Below are 22,291 nucleotides of genomic sequence, written 5' to 3'. Positions count from 1 at the left end.
TTTCTCAAAAAGAAAGCTTTGACAGAATCGCACACTTCTATGACATACACATTTATTGTGATATTTTACATAATTCTCCCACCAACATTATTACTAGTCATGGAAACAAGCATTTAGGCTACTAGACAAAGAAGCATAATGACCCACGTAAAACCATTATTACATTTTAGTGTGCAAATCTAGATTGACAATTTCATATTAGGGTAGAATAATAAACAAAATACAGTATTCCTTAGTTCTAGATTGACAAATTCAAGTGTCAAACGGTTATTTTGGGGTACATGTTACAATGAATTCCATGTGTAACACACATCTGACAATTATATAAGTAAATATTGACATATGTCCAAAATGGCAACCTTTTCCCTAAAAAAGTGCACTACTTTTCACCATTCGAGACGTACCCTATTGAATGCCAACATTCACCTTTCTTCATACTGATTGCAATTCATGTCATGTACTTAATCTGGAGAAGTCCAGACTCTGTTCGTGTCCTGGTTCTAATGGCAGGTCAATAAAGTTATAATAACAGGTGAACAACATAGTGGTGAAAGATTCCCAGTCAGTATGGTTCAGAGAACAGGCATTCTTATTCAAGTCAATGACATCATAATGGGTGGACTATTTCTATAGTTCAGAGAGGTTTAGAAACAAACACAGGAAGTGATGTAACAATACAAAGAAACAAAAAAGTGCCACTGTCGGCACGTTATCAACTACACTGTGCCACTAAAACAAGCGAAAATTGCCATGAAGACAATATTAATTTGTGCATAGTGATTGGTTAACTGATTAGCTATCTCGCTCGCTCTGGAAACAAGTGTTGCTACTTTATCCTGGCAGGCTATGCTTCAGTCCCAAATGGCACCCTATACCCTACCTAGTGAAATAGACCTGGTTAAAACGAGTGAACTATATAAGGATGCAATTTGGGACGCATAATATGTTGTCAAACTTTGGCTGGTCCAGGATCAGTTTGACCATTTCCCTAAAAGATTCCTAAGAGCTTTACAAGTAGGCCATCATTGTAAATAAGAATTTGTTCTAAACTGACTTGCCTAGTTAAATAAATAAAAATATGTCAACAGGTTAGCTAGCTGTGTAGGTAAGGAGAGTAGGATGCATCATCATGAGGTTATCAGCCAGTCTGAGGATTATACTGAGGTAGCCGACCACAAGAGACTAACACAGGAGAGACCAAGCAAAACCATGTGCCTCTCTAACAAAAGACCTTCTACGCAGCAGTCCTGGAGGAAGTGGCAGCTTAGAGGGAACATGGCTCTTGAACGTTTAAAATGAGAAAGTATGTAGAGATTATATTGGACCTAAAAGTGATAACTTCCCTTTTTCTGGCCCACAAATTGCTTTTGACGAACAAATCGGTCCGGGAAAAAAATCTGTGCGGCCATCCTCGGAATTGAGAAAATCCCGATGCGGCCTTTGAGCCAAAATGATGCCCACCTATCTATAAGACATAAAGCAGGGTCTGGAGTATTTCCTGGAGTATTTCCTGGTCATGACTCGAACCAGGAAGAACTCCAGGCGATAGCTTTTGTAACGGAGCAGGGTGAAGATGCCCCTATACGCTGATCTTGGGTCAGTTTTGCATTTTTTCCCACTAATAGTTCAAGTTAAGAGGAATCAAAAACTGATCCAAGAACTGTAACTAAGGGAATCTTCACCCCGGAGGTTTTGTAACACAAAACATAATACCTGTTACCTAACCACCTTGTTTAGCCAATAGCCATCAGTCCATAATACCTGGTGATTGGTGCCTCTAGATGTGGTTCAGAACAGAGGTGTTTGTAGTTGATATGTAAATGAATGATTGGCCAGTGTCCCTGTATCTCTTCAATGATTGGCTGGTGTCCCTGTATCTCTTCATTGATTGGCCAGTGTCCCTGTATCTCTTCAATGATTGGCTGGTGTCCCTGCATCTCTTCATTGATTGGCTGGTGTCCCTGTATCTCTTTAGCTCTTCCCCATCATCTTTAACAGCAGCTGTACAAGGAGGAGGTAGACGCATGAAGACAAAGGTCACAAAGGTCAAGTTCATCTTAACCTTTGAGACAGACAAACTGATACTCATGATGAGTAATGCTCATTAGCCCAAGGAGAGGAGGAAATAACACTTTCTAGCTAATACATTTTTTATTTTCTTCAAAGGTTGACTGTGACTTGGAAAGAGATAGGGAGGGAGGGAGGAGATAGGGAGGGAGGGAGGAGATAGGGAGGGAGGGAGGAGATAGGGAGGGGCGAGCAGGAGAAGGAGAAGAAAAAGGAAGGGATAGATAAGGAGGAAGAGGGAGAAAGAGGTAGGGATAGGGGGACCTACCTGAGTGAGGTGGTAGTCTCCGTCGACTAGCTGCTCGATGATGTTGAAGTGATCTGTGTTTGGAACGTCCTCCAATGTTACCTTCAGTCCTTCTGTTGACTCCAGCGTCTGTAAGAGGGAAGGAGGAGAGGAGGGAGAGGAGGAAGGGAAGAGAGGGAGAGCAAAGAGGGAGAGAGGAAGGGAAGAGAGGGAGAGCAAAGAGGGAGAAAAAAGGGACAGAAAGTTAGTAATTTTCTAGGCCCTAAAACTCTTCCAAAAATATAAGGGTGCAGCTGTGTTATAAAGGTGAATTGTTTTGTCACTTTCTGAAATCTACAAGAACAATCTAGATATATTCTAATGTGTCCCAGACTGTCTGTTTTTCCATCCATGGAACTCAGACACATTCTATTCATCAGCTCTGATTCTGTGTTCTACTTCTGTGTTCAGACTGTCTGTTTTTCCATCCATGGAACTCAGACACATTCTATTCATCAGCTCTGATTCTGTGTTCTACTTCTATGTGTTCAGACTGTCTGTTTTTCCATCCATGGAACTCAGACACATTCTATTCATCAGCTCTGATTCTGTGTTCTACTTCTATGTGTTCAGACTGTCTGTTTTTCCATCCATGGAACTCAGACACATTCTATTCATCAGCTCTGATTCTGTGTTCTACTTCTATGTGTTCAGACTGTCTGTTTTTCCATCCATGGAACTCAGACACATTCTATTCATCAGCTCTGATTCTGTGTTCTACTTCTATGTGTCCCAGACTGTCAGTTTTTCCATCCATGGAACTCAGACACATTCTATTCATCAGCTCTGATTCTGTGTTCTACTTCTATGTGTTCAGACTGTCTGTTTTTCCATCCATGGAACTCCGACACATTCTATTCATCAGCTCTGATTCTGTGTTCTACTTCTATGTGTTCAGACTGTCTGTTTTTCCATCCATGGAACTCAGACACATTCTATTCATCAGCTCTGATTCTGTGTTCTACTTCTATGTGTTCAGACTGTCTGTTTTTCCATCCATGGAACTCAGACACATTCTATTCATCAGCTCTGATTCTGTGTTCTACTTCTATGTGTTCAGACTGTCTGTTTTTCCATCCATGGAACTCAGACACATTCTATTCATCAGCTCTGATTCTGTGTTCTACTTCTATGTGTCCCAGACTGTCTGTTTTTCCATCCATGGAACTCAGACACATTCTATTCATCAGCTCTGATTCTGTGTTCTACTTCTATGTGTTCAGACTGTCTGTTTTTCCATCCATGGAACTCCGACACATTCTATTCATCAGCTCTGATTCTGTGTTCTACTTCTATGTGTTCAGACTGTCTGTTTTTCCATCCATGGAACTCCGACACATTCTATTCATCAGCTCTGATTCTGTGTTCTACTTCTATGTGTTCAGACTGTCTGTTTTTCCATCCATGGAACTCCGACACATTCTATTCATCAGCTCTGATTCTGTGTTCTACTTCTATGTGTTCAGACTGTCTGTTTTTCCATCCATGGAACTCAGACACATTCTATTCATCAGCTCTGATTCTGTGTTCTACTTCTATGTGTTCAGACTGTCTGTTTTTCCATCCATGGAACTCAGACACATTCTATTCATCAGCTCTGATTCTGTGTTCTACTTCTATGTGTTCAGACTGTCTGTTTTTCCATCCATGGAACTCAGACACATTCTATTCATCAGCTCTGATTCTGTGTTCTACTTCTATGTGTTCAGACTGTCTGTTTTTCCATCCATGGAACTCAGACACATTCTATTCATCAGCTCTGATTCTGTGTTCTACTTCTATGTGTTCAGACTGTCTGTTTTTCCATCCATGGAACTCAGACACATTCTATTCATCAGCTCTGATTCTGTGTTCTACTTCTATGTGTTCAGACTGTCTGTTTTTCCATCCATGGAACTCAGACACATTCTATTCATCAGCTCTGATTCTGTGTTCTACTTCTATGTGTTCAGACTGTCTGTTTTTCCATCCATGGAACTCAGACACATTCTATTCATCAGCTCTGATTCTGTGTTCTACTTCTATGTGTCCCAGACTGTCTGTTTTTCCATCCATGGAACTCAGACACATTCTATTCATCAGCTCTGATTCTGTGTTCTACTTCTATGTGTTCAGACTGTCTGTTTTTCCATCCATGGAACTCAGACACATTCTATTCATCAGCTCTGATTCTGTGTTCTACTTCTATGTGTTCAGACTGTCTGTTTTTCCATCCATGGAACTCAGACACATTCTATTCATCAGCTCTGATTCTGTGTTCTACTTCTATGTGTTCAGACTGTCTGTTTTTCCATCCATGGAACTCAGACACATTCTATTCATCAGCTCTGATTCTGTGTTCTACTTCTATGTGTTCAGACTGTCTGTTTTTCCATCCATGGAACTCAGACACATTCTATTCATCAGCTCTGATTCTGTGTTCTACTTCTATGTGTCCCAGACTGTCTGTTTTTCCATCCATGGAACTCAGACACATTCTATTCATCAGCTCTGATTCTGTGTTCTACTTCTATGTGTTCAGACTGTCTGTTTTTCCATCCATGGAACTCAGACACATTCTATTCATCAGCTCTGATTCTGTGTTCTACTTCTATGTGTTCAGTCTGTCCTGACTTTGTAGTAGTCCTCCGACTGCTTCCGGAACTCTGGCGAGTCTTTCTGCGCCACGGCAACCACGATGTCACAGTTGGAGGAGGAGAGTTTGAGCTGCGGAACCAGCTGACTAGGACTGTTCCTCAGAGCCACCTCTCTGTGAAGAGACAGAGAGTGAGACAGAGAGAAAGAGGGGAAACAAGAGGCGAGAGAGAGAGAGGAGCTTGCACGCGTGGTTACCTCTCCCACTATGTCTCCCAGTCATGGCTTGTGCGCCATCAGTACAGCTACCAACACATCTTGACCACCAAAGTCCATTTGATGTCACAAACCTGTCCAGTACTTGAAAAATATCCTCACGTTGCCCTGGTTTCCAGTGGTTTGCAGAAGAGGATGTCTTCCTTAATTGACCCCTATAAACGTAACGGACATATACCAGGAGCTGTGAGTCTGTTGACTCATCCAGCTGTAACGCATAGAATTCACTGGCTTGTATGTGAAGCAGTAATTGTTTCAAAACATCTCCTGCCATGTCACTGATGTGTCGTGAAACAGTGTTTGATGAAGACATTGTCTGTATAGTTTTTGTTGGCCTTTTCCCCCAGCATCGTCCCAGCTATATCCGCGACGCATGAAGAATGAAGTCCTCCACGATAGTATGGGGCTTGTCTGTCCTAGCCACTCGGTAGCTCACCATATAAGATGCTTCTAGTCCCTTCTTATTAATGGTATCTGTTGCTTTTATACATGTCTCACTACTCGAAAGTCATCTTTATTCTCGCTCAAAAAACTCCTGTGGCTTATTTTTCAAATTGTCATATTTTGTTTCTAAATGTCTGTGCAAGAGTGAAGGTTTCCCGCGAGAGAGTAACAGTTAATGTGATTGGATGTTACTTATTTGACTAGGCTACCTGTATTTGACATTGTGTTGTTATTTCACTGAACACTAGATGGTTAAATTTTATTATTGGCAGTGAAACGAGGCTACTGTCTCAGCCTCCAGTATTTATGCTGCAGTAGTTTATGTGTCGGGGGGCTAGGGTCAGTTTGTTATATCTGGAGTACTTCTCCTGTCCTATTCGGTGTCCTGTGTGAATCTAAGTGTGCGTTCTCTAATTCTCTCCTTCTCTCTTTCTCTCTCTCGGAGGACCTGAGCCCTAGGACCATGCCCCAGGACTACCTGACATGATGACTCCTTGCTGTCCCCAGTCCACCTGGCTGTGCTGCTGCTCCAGTTTCAACTGTTCTGCCTTATTATTATTCGACCATGCTGGTCATTTATGAACATTTGAACATCTTGGCCATGTTCTGTTATAATCTCCACCCGGCACAGCCAGAAGAGGACTGGCCATCCCACATATGCTCTCTCTAATTCTCTCTTTCTTTCTCTCTCTCGGAGGACCTGAGCCCTAGGACTATGCCCCAGGAATACCTGACATGATGACTCCTTGCTGTCCCCAGTCCACCTGACTGTGCTGCTGCTCCAGTTTCAACTATTCTGCCTTATTATTATTCGACCATGCTGGTCATTTATGAACATTTGAACATCTTGGCCATGTTTTGTTATAATCTCCACCCGGCACAGCCAGAAGAGGACTGGCCACCCCACATAGCCTGGTTCCTCTCTAGGTTTCTTCCTAGGTTTTGGCCTTTCTAGGGAGTTTTTCCTAGCCACCGTGCTTCTACACCTGCATTGCTTGCTGTTTGGGGTTTTAGGCTGGGTTTCTGTACAGCACTTTGAGATATCAGCTGATGTACGAAGGGCTATATAAATACATTTGATTTGATTTGATTTGATTTACTCAGTCGAGAGAAAAAAAACTCACCCAAATGTATATCCCCATGGAAAACATTAATGTACTGTTTGAAAATGTGGGAAAAAAGACATTAAATAATATATTTTTTATTTATTTGGTGTACCCCCGACAGCATTGCGCGTACCCTAGTTTGGGAATACCTGAGGTAGAGCATTCAGTGGTGCATCTTCAGGGGTGGATGGGTGTGGGGGGGTGTGGTACGTACTCTGTCACCTTCAGAGGTGGATGGGTGTGGGGGTGTGTGGTACGTACTCTGTCATCTTCAGAGGCTCGTTGACATAGGTGGACAGGATGGGCAGGAGGTCATATATACCACTGACCAGGAACGCACCTGAGAGACAGAGAGACAATGTTTGGGTAAGGAGATAGTAGGGAGAGACAATGTTTGGGTAAGGAGATAGGAGGGGGAGACAATGTTTGGGTAAGGAGATAGGAGGGAGAGACAATGTTTGGGTAAGGAGATAGGAGGGAGAGACAATGTTTGGGTAAGGAGATAGGAGGGAGAGACAATGTTTGGGTAAGGAGATAGGAGGGAGAGACAATGTTTGGGTAAGGAAATAGGAGGGAGAGACAATGTTTGGGTAAGGAGATAGGAGGGAGAGACAATGTTTGGGTAAGGAAATAGGAGGGAGAGACAATGTTTGGGTAAGGAGATAGGAGGGAGAGACAATGTTTGGGTAAGGAAATAGGAGGGAGAGACAATGTTTGGGTAAGGAGATAGGAGGGAGAGACAATGTTTGGGTAAGGAGATAGGAGGGAGAGACAATGTTTGGGTAAGGAAATAGGAGGGAGAGACAATGTATGGGTAAGGAGATAGGAGGGAGAGAAGATTGTCAATCATTCAAAATAAAAAAGCAGGTCTTTCTGTGGTTATGGAGAAAGATTACTGAGCTCACGTCTCTGCTGACAACCCGCTATCTACTGACCTCTAACCTCTCACCTTTGATCTGAGGGGTCACACTGTACTGAGACCAGTCTGTAGAGAGGATCATAGCAGCCAGGTGGGCCCCCGCAGAGTGGCCACACAGGTACAGACCACTAGAGAGCGAGACACAGAGAGAGAGAGAGAGAGAGAGAGAGGATTGCCAGTCAGAAACCAACCCCTAGCCTAGACATTCATATCATCAAATCATGACATATTTGTTACTATCTCATTTAGTCAGATAGTAAAGATTATATTCAGCCACTCTTGGAGGGCAATGGAAGTTGATTAAAAATGTGCTTCTATATCATTAAGACTGCCTTTAGTAAGCACAGATCTGAGATAGAGACTGATGAAGAGGGAGCACCTAATGTGTGAATACTGTTGAATGACGGACACCACACTCCTCCGCACCTGAGACACCATCAAATCCATGTTCCCTGGATGGGAAACAGGGGGACGAGGAGGAAAGTAAGAAAACATAGGAACAAACGAGGGACAGATGGAGGGCACAATTTTAGACCAGGGCCCAATTTTAGCCCAACAGGCTGCTGTGCTCTGAAGACCCCAGCTGCAGTCTACAGAAGTAGTACGCTATAGATAAACAGGGAGACATTTGGGACGCATTCATAATGTCTCCTATGTTGCTATGACATCACAAACCAGGGACACATCAACGGTACCTTTGGGAGCGATGTCGTAACCCACGGCGACCACCACGACGCCCTTATGGACCAATGGGACAGCCATAAACCCGGACTCCTCCTTACTAGGGAGAAGAAACATATAGGCCCTTTCTCAAATGGATTTGCTCAACTCCTGCGTCCTCCTCTCCACACACGCTGCATCAGGCAAATGACGTTTACACGGGTGAAAATCCCTAAATATATGTGTAAAGTGACAAAACACATTTAACAAAACATTCTATTCATAAATGGATATGTATTACCGGTATCTTTTTCAGATGTTTAATCTGCTGTTCTCTACCTGCTGTTCACTACCTGCTGTTCTCTATCTGCTGTTCTCTACCTGCTGTTATCTACCTGCTGTTATCTACCTGCTGTTATCTACCTGCTGTTATCTACCTGCTGTTATCTACCTGCTGTTCACTATCTGCTGTTCTCTACCTGCTGTTATCTACCTGCTGTTATCTACCTGCTGTTATCTACCTGCTGTTATCTACCTGCTGTTCACTACCTGCTGTTCTCTATCTGCTGTTCTCTACCTGCTGTTCTCTACCTGCTGTTCTCTACCTGCTGTTCTCTACCTGCTGTTCTCTACCTGTTGTTCTCTACCTGCTGTTATCTACCTGCTGTTCTCTACCTGCTGTTCTCTATCTGCTGTTCTCTACCTGCTGTTCTCTACCTGCTGTTCTCTACCTGCTGTTCACTACCTGCTGTTCTCTACCTGCTGTTCTCTATCTGCTGTTCTCTACCTGCTGTTCTCTACCTGCTGTTCTCTACCTACCTGCTGTTCTCTCTCTACCTGCTGTTCTCTCTCTACCTGCTGTTATCTACCTGCTGTTCTCTACCTGCTGTTCTCTATCTGCTGTTCTCTACCTGCTGTTCTCTATCTGCTGTTCTCTACCTGCTGTTCTCTACCTGCTGTTCTCTACCTGCTGTTCTCTACCTGCTGTTCTCTACCTGCTGTTCACTACCTGCTGTTCTCTCTCTACCTGCTGTTCTCTCTCTACCTGCTGTTCTCTACCTGCTGTTCTCTACCTGCTGTTCTCTACATGCTGTTCTCTACCTGCTGTTCTCTACCTGCTGTTCTCTACCTGCTGTTCTCTACCTGCTGTTCTCTACCTGCTGTTCTCTCTCTACCTGCAGTTCACTACCTGCTGTTCTCTCTCTACCTGCTGTTCTCTCTCTACCTGCTGTTCTCTCTCTACCTGCTGTTCTCTACCTGCTGTTCTCTACATGCTGTTCTCTACCTGCTGTTCTCTACCTGCTGTTCTCTACCTGCTGTTCTCTACCTGCTGTTCTCTACCTGCTGTTCTCTCTCTACCTGCTGTTCTCTATCTGCTGTTCTCTACCTGCTGTTCTCTACCTGCTGTTCTCTACCTGCTGTTCTCTATCTGCTGTTCTCTACCTGCTGTTCTCTTCCTGCTGTTCTCTACCTGCTGTTCACTACCTGCTGTTCTCTACCTGCTGTTCTCTACCTGCTGTTCTCTACCTGCTGTTCACTACCTGCTGTTCTCTATCTGCTGTTCTCTACCTGCTGTTCTCTACCTGCTGTTCTCTACCTGCTGTTCTCTATCTGCTGTTCTCTACCTGCTGTTCTCTACCTGCTGTTCTCTACCTGCTATAGATAGATAGATAGATAGATAGATAGATAGATAGATAGATAGATAGATAGATAGATAGATAGATAGATAGATAGATAGATAGGTACCTAAGGAACTGCCAGTAGCCTCCATGGAGGTAGATTACCAGTGGGACATCTATTAGAAGAAAGAAAACATGGTTATGGGCAATTCCACAGTAACAGAATGATGTGGACACTCAGATTTCTTTACTTTAAAATATATGTCAAACAAAAAACAAAGTTAAACAGCCCCATAAAACACAATAACTACTTTTAACCATTTCCACTGAAAATTTACCAAGAAAATAGAATTTACTTGAAGAACAGTGCACATGCTAAGTTTGGTAACAGAATGATGATTTGTGCCATTTTTTCCATCCTTCCACACACCTTCACCCCCTCCCCCGCAAACACCCACTTAGAAGATCCATGGCCAGATGCATATGAGCTGTCTAACCCAGGGCACTGCCTGTGTCTGTGTGGACCTGTGTCTGTGTGGACCTGTGTCTGTGTGGACCTGTGTCTGTGTGGATCTGTGTCTGTGTGGACCTGTGTTTGTGTGGACCTGTGTTTGTGTGGACCTGTGTTTGTGTGGACCTGTGTCTGTGTGGATCTGTGTCTGTGTGGATCTGTGTCTGTGTGGACCTGTGTTTGTGTGGATCTGTGTTTGTGTGGACCTGTGTCTGTGTGGACCTGTGTCTGTGTGGACCTGTGTCTGTGTGGATCTGTGTCTGTGTGGATCTGTGTCTGTGTGGATCTGTGTCTGTGTGGATCTGTGTCTGTGTGCAGTTTCTACTGTGGAAATGCCTTGTTTCTCCGGTTCCATGTTGCCCCCCCTCCTGTGTGTCATGGAAGGTGTTGTGAAAGCTTGGTTTCCCCTTGATAAGGGCGTACCGCATCCCCTTTAAGGGCTACCGCCATCCCCTTGATAAGGGCGTACCGCATCCTCTTTAAGGGCTACCGCCATCCCCTTGATAAGGGCGTACCGCATCCCCTTTAAGGGCTACCGCCATCCCCTTGATAAGGGCGTACCGCATCCCCTTTAAGGGCTACCGCCATCCCCTTGATAAGGGCGTACCACATCCCCTCTAAGTCATTAGACATCTGTCACAGCTGTCAGTCATGTGCTGCTGCCTTACTGCACTACAGCACTACACAACAGTAGTAATGTACACTACAGCACTACACAACAGTAGTAATGTACACTACAGTACTACACAACAGTAGTAATGTACACTACAGCACTACACAACAGTAGTAATGTACACTACAGTACTACACAACAGTAGTAATGTACACTACAGTACTACACAACAGTAGTAATGTACACTACAGCGCTACACAACAGTACTGCACTACAGTACTACACAACAGTAGTAATGTACACTACAGTACTACACAACAGTACTGCACAACAGTAGTAATGTACACTACAGTACTACACAACAGTACTGCGCTACAGTACTACACAACAGTAGTAATGTACACTACAGTACTACACAACAGTACTGCACAACAGTACTACACAACAGTAGTAATGTACACTACAGTACTACACAACAGTACTGCGCTACAGTACTACACAACAGTAGTAATGTACACTACAGTACTACACAACAGTAGTAATGTACACTACAGTACTACACAACAGTAGTAATGTACACTACAGCGCTACACAACAGTACTGCACTACAGTACTACACAACAGTAGTAATGTACACTACAGTACTACACAACAGTACTGCACAACAGTAGTAATGTACACTACAGTACTACACAACAGTACTGCGCTACAGTACTACACAACAGTAGTAATGTACACTACAGTACTACACAACAGTACTGCACAACAGTACTACACAACAGTAGTAATGTACACTACAGTACTACACAACAGTACTGCGCTACAGTACTACACAACAGTAGTAATGTACACTACAGTACTACACTATTACACTGCAGTACAACACTACATTACTCCACTACACTACTGAACTACAGTATTACACCACAGTACACTACAGTACTACACTACTACACCACAGTACTACACTATTACACTGCAGTACAACACTACATTACTCCACTACACTACTGAACTACAGTATTACACCACAGTACACTACAGTACTACACTACTACACCACAGTACTACACTATTACACTACAGTACAGTACTACATTACTCCACTACACTACTGAACTACAGTATTACACCACAGTACACTACAGTACTACACTACTACACCACAGTACTACACTATTACACTACAGTACAGTACTACATTACTCCACTACACTTACGCACCACTGCACTTTGTATACCAGGGTTGGCTGGCCTTCTCTAGTCACTCGTAGGCTCAGTCACTGGTATACCTTTATTTACAAAGCCATTTTGGGTTTACTACCTTTTTATTTGGGCATTTTTATTGTTCAGAAATGTGGTGGGTCGTGTCTTCGTTCGCTGGACTTTATCCTGCTAACTGTTCCAAATGTCCCAACTGAATTTGGTAAAAGGGCTTTTATGTCCTCTGCACCATCGTCTTGGAACGCCTTACAAAATACTTTTAAACTGGAAGAACTTGTCCCGATTGGTATTTTTAAATCACTGATGAATGATCTTGAGACTGATTCCCTGACCTGTCAATGTTTTTAATTAGCTGTTTTTGATTCTGTTATACTCTCGTGAATTCTATGGGTTTTACTAGATTACTTGTAGTTTTTCATGTTGTTTGTCTGTAATTTTTGTCATGACTTGGTGCTGCCTATCTTGGCCAGGACGCTCTTGAAAAATAGATTTTAAATCTCAATGAGTCCTTCCTGGTTAAAAAAATTATAAAAAATACACTACTGAACTACAGTATTACACCACAGTACACTACTACACTACTACACCACAGTACTACACTATTACACTACAACACTACATTACTCCACTACAGTACAACACCACAGTACAACACCACAGTACAACACTACATTACTCCACTACACTACTGAACTACAGTATTACACCACAGTACACTACTACACCACAGTACTACACTATTACACTACAGTACAACACTACATTACTCCACTACAGTACAACACTACATTACTCCACTACAGTACAACACCACAGTACAACACTACATTACTACAGTACTACACAACAGTATACCCCCTTTGGTCTCAACAACATACTGTAGCTGCAGTACACTAGTGTTAGATCAGGAGATTGAATCTGGAGAGAGTTTTGGTTTATGCTTCCTTTTAATACTATTTTGATGTAATATCTCAAATAATCAGTGACAGAAAATAACTCAGTTTTCATGTTTTCAGTGAAACCCTTCTTTTCTGTAATTTCACCACGAGATGAAGAATTAAGGTGTGTGTCTCAGTAGCTGGGATCAGAGGGATGATGCCTGAGGGCTGTCTGTTGTGATGCCTGAGGGCTGTCTGTGGAGATGCCTGAGGCCTGTCTGTGGGATGCCTGAGGGCTGTCTGTGGAGATGCCTGAGGGCTGTCTGTGGAGATGCCTGAGGGCTGTCTGTGGAGATGCCTGAGGGCTGTCTGTGGAGATGCCTGAGGGCTGTCTGTGGAGATGCCTGAGGGCTGTCTGTGGAGATGCCTGAGGGCTGTCTGTGGAGATGCCTGAGGGCTGTCTGTGGAGATGCCTGAGGGCTGTCTGTGGAGATGCCTGAGGGCTGTCTGTGGAGATGCCCGAGGGCTGTCTGTTGTGATGCCTGAGGGGCTGTCTGTGGAGATGCCTAAGGGCTGTCTGTGGAGATGCCTGAGGGCTGTCTGTGGAGATGCCTGAGGGCTGTCTGTGGAGATGCCTGAGGGCTGTCTGTGGAGATGCCCGAGGGCTGTCTGTTGTGATGCCTGAGGGCTGTCTGTGGAGATGCCTGAGGGCTGTCTGTGGAGATGCCTGAGGGCTGTCTGTGGAGATGCCTGAGGGCTGTCTGTGGAGATGCCCGAGGGCTGTCTGTGGAGATGCCTGAGGGCTGTCTGTGGAGATGCCTGAGGGCTGTCTGTGGAGATGCCTGAGGGCTGTCTGTGGAGATGCCTGAGGGCTGTCTGTGGAGATGCCCGAGGGCTGTCTGTTGTGATGCCTAAGGGCTGTCTGTGGAGATGCCTGAGGGCTGTCTGTGGAGATGCCTGAGGGCTGTCTGTGGAGATGCCTGAGGGCTGTCTGTGGAGATGCCCGAGGGCTGTCTGTTGTGATGCCTGAGGGCTGTCTGTGGAGATGCCTGAGGGCTGTCTGTGGAGATGCCTGAGGGCTGTCTGTGGAGATGCCTGAGGGCTGTCTGTGGAGATGCCCGAGGGCTGTCTGTGGTGATGGGGGGGGGCTGAGGAGTATTTATGTCTGTAATAAAGCCCTATTGTGGAGGAAAACGCATGCTGATTTCCAGGCCCACCCATGGTAGCGACCCTGACCAGTCATGTGAAATCCATAGATTGGGGCCTAATGAATTTATTTCAATTGACTGATTTCCTTATATTAACTCTAACTCACCAAAATCTTTGAAATTGTTGCATGTTGCGTTTATTCGCGTGTCACTTGATTATCCTGTTATTCTATCGTCATCTTCTAGTTGAAGACAATATCAGAGAGGGTGTGTTGTTGACAAACAAGATATATCACAGACACACACACCTAGAGAAGTGGTGGTGGGAACATAGACGTCTAGTTTCTCCCCCTCTCCTTCTCCATAGGGAACGTTGAGGAGGGTTTGGGCCAGGCCACGGGCACGCTCCGTACCTAAACACGCACCAAAAACATGCACACGGAGAAATATACAGAGGCACACCCCTTTGTTTACTTTGCAAAAATGTATTTTGACTAAACTGTAGTGTAACCTACGGATACAGAAATACTTGTTAGCCATACGGGGCACAACAACAATATAAATCAAACCAAGGACATACAGTTGGTTACTTTCCAATCATTAATTTCATTATTCGGACTGCGGGCACCACCCATATGTCACGGCTAGCCTAAAGAAGATCCCCATAGCAATCAGTTGGCTATTGCTCTTTCCTGAACCGACACTCTTGTCAATAATCAACTTTATCGGCTAGTTAATCAATCATCGACAGACCTTCTTTGAGCGCCGTCACGTGGGATTTGATAACGTCGTCTGCCGACATTCTGTGCGACCATTGGCTGGGCGAAAACTGCCTCTCTAGCTCCTGTCAAAACAACCACACACAAGTGTGTTGTGAATCGGGGCGGCCATAGGTACAAGCCGGTTGGAGTGGGAACATAAAGACCAGGCAGACAGCGAGGGCGCAGTCCAACAGCGCCCCAGGCGGTAGTCATTCGGAACTTTTGATTAATAGCAGAAGTCAACATACAGATTTTTGTTTATACTTTTGTTGTTTCAACAGATGATGTGAGCAGTGAACTAAAGCATTTATAATCGATATTTAAATATGAGAAACGGTGCTTTATTTTATAGTAATAATGGCAAACGGATAGGCAAAGTTTAGAAATGAAGAGAGTAGGTAATGAAAAAGAGGAACTAGGCTACTTGCAGACATTTTTATGTATTTCTAACAGTTGTTAAAATACTTTGTTATATAAAGGTTACATTTTTAAAAAAGTGTTTTTTTTCCCCACCAGGTTCATATGTTAATATAGCATGTTGTTTTGTTATTATGCATGCCTGCTTCCTGGGGAATGGGGGCGCGCGTACTGTCGCACATATTTGTACTCTACAAATGTTGTGTATTTTCTTTTGGATGCAGGAGAGAACTGTAATGCGGTAAAACAACCTGATATTTCGAGGTCCACGTCTTTAGTCGCAATCAATCACACACAAAGCAGAGCTACAGCTGCACCCGTTACATATTTACAGTACAATGTCTACTGTGTAAACAGACACAAAATCATCTTAACATCACCTACATCCTTATTCATATCGTTCCAACGTGACATTGTATGAACAGACACAAAACGTACATCATATTAACATCACTTACATCCTTACTCATATCCTCCCAACGTGACATTGTTGCTCTTGAATGTAACAACAGCAGATAGGCACAACACAGAGAACCTTTGGAATTGGACAAAAGATAAGCAGGGGAAAAAACGCCCATCGAGTCCAGTGGGTCCACGGGTCTGCGGGACGAGTGTCTGCGCGGTGTCCCAATGTTCTCAGGCAAAATGTTTCAGTTGGGTAATTCTACAAACAGCTGTTTATTTGTTAACGACAAGAGCTAAGATTTTGTACGGACAGCCAGTGAACCACCGTAACTTGATGGCACAACAATAACAGCTTCGTTAGAATTGTAGCCCGCCAAATGTAACAGTGCATTAGTACAGTAGTGCCTTCAGAGTATTATAATGAATTGTCTCGATACATGTTAAATACGGTGGAGCTCAGTACAATCACAAATGAGTTATGTGAAAGTACAACTTTATAATGAGTATAATTAACAAAGTCTCCCGCCAGAAGAACGAACATTTGACCTACTGGCGCGTTTGTCACGTGATTATTCTGTGAGCTGATTGGTTCGTTCAGTGACCCTGATCAAGCGTTTACAGAAACCTCCGCGGCGGGACATTCGTAATCTTTTCAGCCTCTCGAAAGAGTGCAGAGTTATTTTTCATAATTATTAGAAATATTGTGAAACAGAAGGTTAACGTAATGGAGTGTTTGAATGTTCCAAGAATCCTGCCAAATTCCCCACGGAAAGCAATAGGACAGATCCAGGTACGTTCACATTTTTTTTTGAGACAAATGCTTGCTAGCATTTTTCCAACTTTACCCTAAACCTTTTTATAGTCATATAACAAAACAAATAACCCAATCATATGCAATGCACTGGCTGTACGTTCATATGTCTATGTTGATCGTACACATCAAACTCATTTTCTCTCTCATTTGTTTGCAGGTCATCTTTGGCCCAATGTTCTCAGGCAAAAGGTTTCCGTTCGCTAATTCTACATAAACAGCTGTTTATTTGTTAACGACAAGAGCTAAGATTTTGTACCGAGAGCCAGTGAACCACCGTAACTTGATGACACAACAATAACAGCTTCGTTAGATTTGTAGCCCGCCAAATGTAACATTAGTGCATTAGTACACGGTGTACTGTAATCAGCATCTCAAGCACTGCTCGTAACAAGCTACTGCAGTGTACTTTACATAGTATTATAAATTAGAACATATTAGTCATTTAATAGGATCTTTGCATTTATCCTATAAACTGTAACCATCTACTCCACCTCAGTGTTTTAGAGAGCGCTTCATAGCTGTATTGCTAGTTAGTGATAAAAATGTTCTATAACTGACTGAAATCTATTTTCTTATTAACAGCACTGAGTTGATAAGGCGAGTGCGTCGTTTCCAGATCGCTCAGTACAACTGTTTGGTGGTCAAATATGCCAAAGATACACGCTACTCTGAGAAGGGCATGGCCACGCACGACAAGTAAGAACACTCTGGTTTATGTCAAATACATGATCTCCTGATTTGTATAGATAAACATTACATTTAACCGCACCCCTATGAACTAATTAATATCTCGTTTCACCTGATTCTCATTGTTGCCACCCAGGACAACAGTTGTTTCCCCTCTGCTTTTGTGAGGTTGAACAGTAGAATACACAAGGTGCCATTTTGAAATGTGGCGGTGCATCAGCAGTTTCTCTCGTTGGGTCACTCACTGACAGACAATCAAATAGCCCATGTCAGCTAACATTTTTTAGATTGCTAAATGAGTTTAGCGGCCAGCTATTTAAACGTGTTATCATGGTCGAATTACCAGCCTGGGGCCCGATTGTTTTTTTTGTTTTATTCAGTCTCACTCAGATATATTAAAAACGTTCAACATTTTTCTCCACCCTGTTGCAAAATGTGCAGAATTGCATGAAATTAGCTGTAAAACAGTTTCCTCTCTGCCCCATGGCAAAATGTACCGAATTGCAGCATCACTAATGTATTTAGTAGGATGGTCTCTTTTTATATATATATATGTGTATGTATGTATATTTTATTTATTTATTTATACACAAACACCAGAAACACAATGGAAGCTGTACCAGCCAACTGCCTGAGCGACGTGCGTTCTCTAGCTCTGCAGGCGTGCGTCATCGGAATCGACGAAGGGCAGTTTGTAAGTATAGAACATTAGTCTGTTAGCCTGTCACTGTGTCCAACAGAGTGATCCTGTTTGTTCCTCACTAGATCATTACCTGTATGTCCTCTACAGCTAAATAAGCTGCCATTGATATGCATCTGTTACATTCATCTGTTAAGCACGTGGCATCGTCAGCACCATAGTCCTTAGTGTTATGACCTCGGCCCACCTTTTCTCAAACGTCTCCCCCAGACGTTCCACGTATTTAAACTATTCCAGAGCGAGCACACCTGATTCAACTGGTCAACTAATCATCAGGCCCTTGACTAGTTGAATCAAGGCTACAACAGAACTGTGAAATGTCTCTGAGGAGATCACTGACCTAGGCAACATTACCAATGGCTACATTACACTGACCGGGGCTACATTACCTACATTACACTGACCTAGGCTACATTACCAATGGCTACATTACCTACATTACACTCACCTAGGCTACATTACCTACATTACACTGACCTAGGCTACATTACACTGACCAGGCTACATTACACTGACCTAGGCTACATTACACTGACCTAGGCTACATTACCTTCATTACACTGACCTAGGCTACATTACCTACATTACACTGACCTAGGCTACATTACACTGACCTAGGCTACATTACACTGACCAAGGCTACATTACCTACATTACACTGACCTAGGCTACATTACCAATGGCTACATTACCTACATTACACTCACCTAGGCTACATTACCTACATTACACTGACCTAGGCTACATTACACTGACCAGGCTACATTACACTGACCTAGGCTACATTACCTTCATTACACTGACCTAGGCTACATTACCTACATTACACTGACCTAGGCTACATTACACTGACCTAGGCTACATTACACTGACCTAGGCTACATTACACTGACCAAGGCTACATTACCTACATTACACTGACCTAGGTTACATTACCAATGAGGTCCTAACTGTTATAGCCGTATGCTTATGAATCCATGTCATATTCTTCTTATTTTGGTGTGTTTGTCAGTTCCCAGACATAGTGCAGTTCTGTGAGGAGATGGCCAACATGGGGAAGACTATAATCGTAGCGGCCCTGGACGGAACCTTCCAGAGAAAGGTAAACATGGATGATGAGTCCTATCCAACGTCTGCTGCCTGCCTCCTGGTTGTCGAGCATCGTAATCATGTCGTCATCGGTAACAGTTGTCTCAGAGAATAGAATATTTTACATGTAGAGTTTCAGTTTAATTTGAATTAATAACTGCGTATGAATGATGTGTGTCTGTCTGTTTCAGACGGTACACTAGCCAGAGAAATGTACTACCTGACCTAACTCTGCCCTGTCCTGTCTGTCTGTTTCAGACGGTACACTAGCCAGAGAAATGTACTACCTGACCTAACTCTGCCCTGTCCTGTCTGTCTGTTTCAGACGGTACACTAGCCAGAGAAATGTACTACCTGACCTAACTCTGCCCTGTCCTGTCTGTCTGTTTCAGACGGTACACTAGCCAGAGAAATGTACTACCTGACCTAACTCTGCCCTGTCCTGTCTGTCTGTTTCAGACGGTACACTAGCCAGAGAAATGTACTACCTGACCTAACTCTGCCCTGTCCTGTCTGTCTGTTTCAGACGGTACACTAGCCAGAGAAATGTACTACCTGACCTAACTCTGCCCTGTCCTGTCTGTCTGTTTCAGACGGTACACTAGCCAGAGAAATGTACTACCTGACCTAACTCTGCCCTGTCCTGTCTGTCTGTTTCAGACGGTACACTAGCCAGAGAAATGTACTACCTGACCTAACTCTGCCCTGTCCTGTCTGTCTGTTTCAGACGGTACACTAGCCAGAGAAATGTACTACCTGATCTAACTCTGCCCTGTCCTGTCTGTCTGTTTCAGACGGTACACTAGCCAGAGAAATGTACTACCTGACCTAACTCTGCCCTGTCCTGTCTGTCTGTTTCAGACGGTACACTAGCCAGAGAAATGTACTACCTGACCTAACTCTGCCCTGTCCTGTCTGTCTGTTTCAGACGGTACACTAGCCAGAGAAATGTACTACCTGACCTAACTCTGCCCTGTCCTGTCTGTCTGTTTCAGACGGTACCGTTCTCTGGCTAATGTACTACCTGACCTAACTCTGTCCTGTCTGTCTGCAGCCCTTTGGAGACATCCTGAACCTGGTTCCCCTGGCTGAGAGCGTTGTGAAGCTGAACGCTGTCTGTATGCAGTGTTACAAGGAGGCAGCATACACCAAGAGACTGGGGGCAGAGAAAGAGGTGAGGGGGGTGGGGGAAGAGGGGATGTGATTTATATTAGAACTGAGAAGGGATCGTACAGTAGAAACATCACATGCCTTTCAGACTCAAAGGTTGTATTCCCTTGAACTTCTGGGAGTGAAATGAGACTGGTGGTTTTTAATATCCTCTTTGTCGTCACAACCAATCTCTATTGACATTCACTGTCCTTGTCTACCTGCTTCTCTCCCTTTCTGAAATCCCCTCTTGATCTCTATCATCCCTGTTTTATTAGTCAACCAGTTAGGAATGAAAAGTCACTGCAGGAATCACAGTTATCACTGTGTCCCATTTCACCGTTTATTACCCATCCGATCCTTTCACATCTGCCCAAAGGAGTAAGGAGGTTGATTTTAGGTCTGTGCCTGTATTTGGACATGATCTCACTTCCTGTTTCTTGTCTGTGCCCCGCCCCCAGGTGGAGGTGATTGGTGGAGCCGATATGTACCATGCGCGGTGCAGGAAGTGTTACGGTGGCCTGATGGATGTGTTGAAGGAGAATAGCGCCCCCCACAGGGACGAGACGCCACCGCATGTGATGACAGGGAAACTGCTTGACAACACTACATCGCCACGGAAACTCTTCGCCACCCTGCAACTCTGATCATTACCAGTAGACTATTCTTAAAGGGATAGTTCACACATGACTTTAAAGGGGAAGTTGACTTGAATTGGAACTTTGAATGAGATGGTGAACAATCCCTTTGAATTTTAGGTTTGGTAATTTGACTGGAGATGAGTTAAGGGATAGTTGACTTCATTTTCTAATTGGGAGTAATGAACTATCCCTTTTAAGTTTTGCACTTGGAATGAGCTTGGACAATAAATGAAGCTCCAATCCGCTGAACGGTATGGTATCTGTGTAGTAACTGTCATTTTATAGGGCTTCATGTACTTAGTACATATCATATTTTGTAAGACTTGGATACACCTGCTAAAACATACATGCATACTGCCACGCAATGAGTCTAGTGGACACAACTTAATATTCACCTGTTACTTTTTGTAGTTCTGGTCTGATTTGCCTCATCATAATACAAATAAATATATATATGTTAATTTATGGTTTGTGTTCAGTAATTTTCCGGATTTTACAAAATCTTAAGTCGAACCCATAAGTCAGTGAGCAAGGTCTTTTTTTTTGTGCCAATCACCCCAAAAAAACATAAGGTGGAGGGGCTCGGTTGTGCCATTACATCATGCCAATTGCACGCTCCCTCAACATGAGACATCTGGCATTGTGTTGTGACAATTGCACCTTTTAGTGGCCTTTTATTATCCCCAGCACAAGGTGCACCTGTGTAATAATGCTGTTTAATCAGCTTCTTGATATGCCACATCTGTCAGGTGGATGGATCATCTTGGCAATGGAGAAATGCTCACTAACAGGGATGTTAACACATTTGTGCTCAACATTAGAGAGAAGCTTTTTGTGCGTATAGGGAACATTTTGTGTTTCTTCGGCTCATGAAACATGCACCCAACACTTAACATTATAGTTGCCAATCACCCTAGTGAACTGAGTGAAAGAAATGGTGTTGGATTGCAATCCAATGTACTAGCCTTGACTGAAATAACCTGTTTAGGTCTTGGCAGTTGGCACGTTGTTGTACAGTACAACTAGCTGCCAATTTAAGATTTTTATGGTAACACAAATCTCCAAAGCACATGTTACCAGTACTGTAGCATGGTTACATTAGACAGTCTCTTCAATCTGGACTTGTAAACATGTATTTTTTTTTAAACCAGTCAGATTATGAGCAGATTTTATTCTGCCCCACGCCGACACACACGTCATTTAGACAGAACAGAAGTTGAATTAGAACCTTGTGACATCACAGCTGTTGAAAGACACTTCCTCATACAACAATGGATTCAATAGAACACAACTGAACTAACAG

The 22,291-nt window shown here is 43.5% G+C and overlaps 2 protein-coding genes across 10 annotated transcripts; one reads left to right on the top strand and one right to left on the bottom strand.

The window, feature by feature from the left end:
• Positions 1 to 35: 35 nt before the first annotated feature.
• afmid (arylformamidase) lies at positions 36 to 17,619 on the bottom strand. Of its 9 annotated transcripts, XM_090195401.1 has the most exons (13): positions 17,522 to 17,614; positions 15,962 to 16,038; positions 15,079 to 15,169; positions 14,634 to 14,738; positions 10,079 to 10,127; positions 8,368 to 8,453; positions 8,052 to 8,124; positions 7,703 to 7,800; positions 7,015 to 7,093; positions 5,278 to 5,358; positions 4,967 to 5,102; positions 2,336 to 2,443; positions 36 to 2,001 (listed from the first exon to the last, which is right to left on the bottom strand). In XM_090195401.1, exons 2-13 carry the CDS (start codon positions 15,989 to 15,991, stop codon positions 1,972 to 1,974), a joined length of 966 nt encoding a protein of 321 aa, XP_090051527.1. In that variant the 5' UTR covers positions 15,992 to 16,038; positions 17,522 to 17,614; the 3' UTR covers positions 36 to 1,971. The 9 variants fall into 9 exon arrangements, with proteins under 9 accessions (XP_090051527.1, XP_090051530.1, XP_090051525.1 ...); XM_090195404.1 differs by lacking the exon at positions 5,278 to 5,358; XM_090195399.1 differs by lacking the exon at positions 17,522 to 17,614 and having other exon boundaries at positions 15,962 to 16,081.
• Positions 16,569 to 21,444, top strand: tk1 (thymidine kinase 1, soluble; the record flags this gene model as incomplete). Its single annotated transcript, NM_001160496.1, is given in 7 exon segments — positions 16,569 to 16,698; positions 16,880 to 16,911; positions 17,305 to 17,418; positions 18,010 to 18,103; positions 19,122 to 19,211; positions 20,253 to 20,372; positions 20,809 to 21,444. Coding segments are annotated over 7 exon segments (702 nt in total). The 5' UTR covers positions 16,569 to 16,632.
• Between the last annotated feature and the right edge of the window lie 847 nt (positions 21,445 to 22,291).

The sequence above is a fragment of the Oncorhynchus mykiss genome, chromosome 13 (assembly GCF_057628025.1).
Source record: "Oncorhynchus mykiss isolate SJ-2025 chromosome 13, ASM5762802v1, whole genome shotgun sequence".
NCBI lineage: Eukaryota > Metazoa > Chordata > Actinopteri > Salmoniformes > Salmonidae > Oncorhynchus > Oncorhynchus mykiss.
Note: the sequence above shows the minus strand (reverse complement) of the source record. Positions and strands in the feature narration are given on the sequence as shown.

Bases quoted from the DNA above. Each gene is read 5' to 3' on its own strand.
- afmid (XM_090195399.1), bottom strand. From the start codon at position 16,081: ATGGGCGTTTTTTCCCCTGCTTATCTTTTGTCCAATTCCAAAGGTTCT. The intron at 15,170-15,961 runs GTAAGTGATGTT...TTGTTTTGACAG, and splicing joins GGGAGGATATGAGTAAGGAT to GAGCTAGAGAGGCAGTTTTC. The intron at 5,359-7,014 runs GTACGTACCACA...TTACGTTTATAG, and splicing joins GAGCCTCTGAAGATGACAGA to GGGTCAATTAAGGAAGACAT.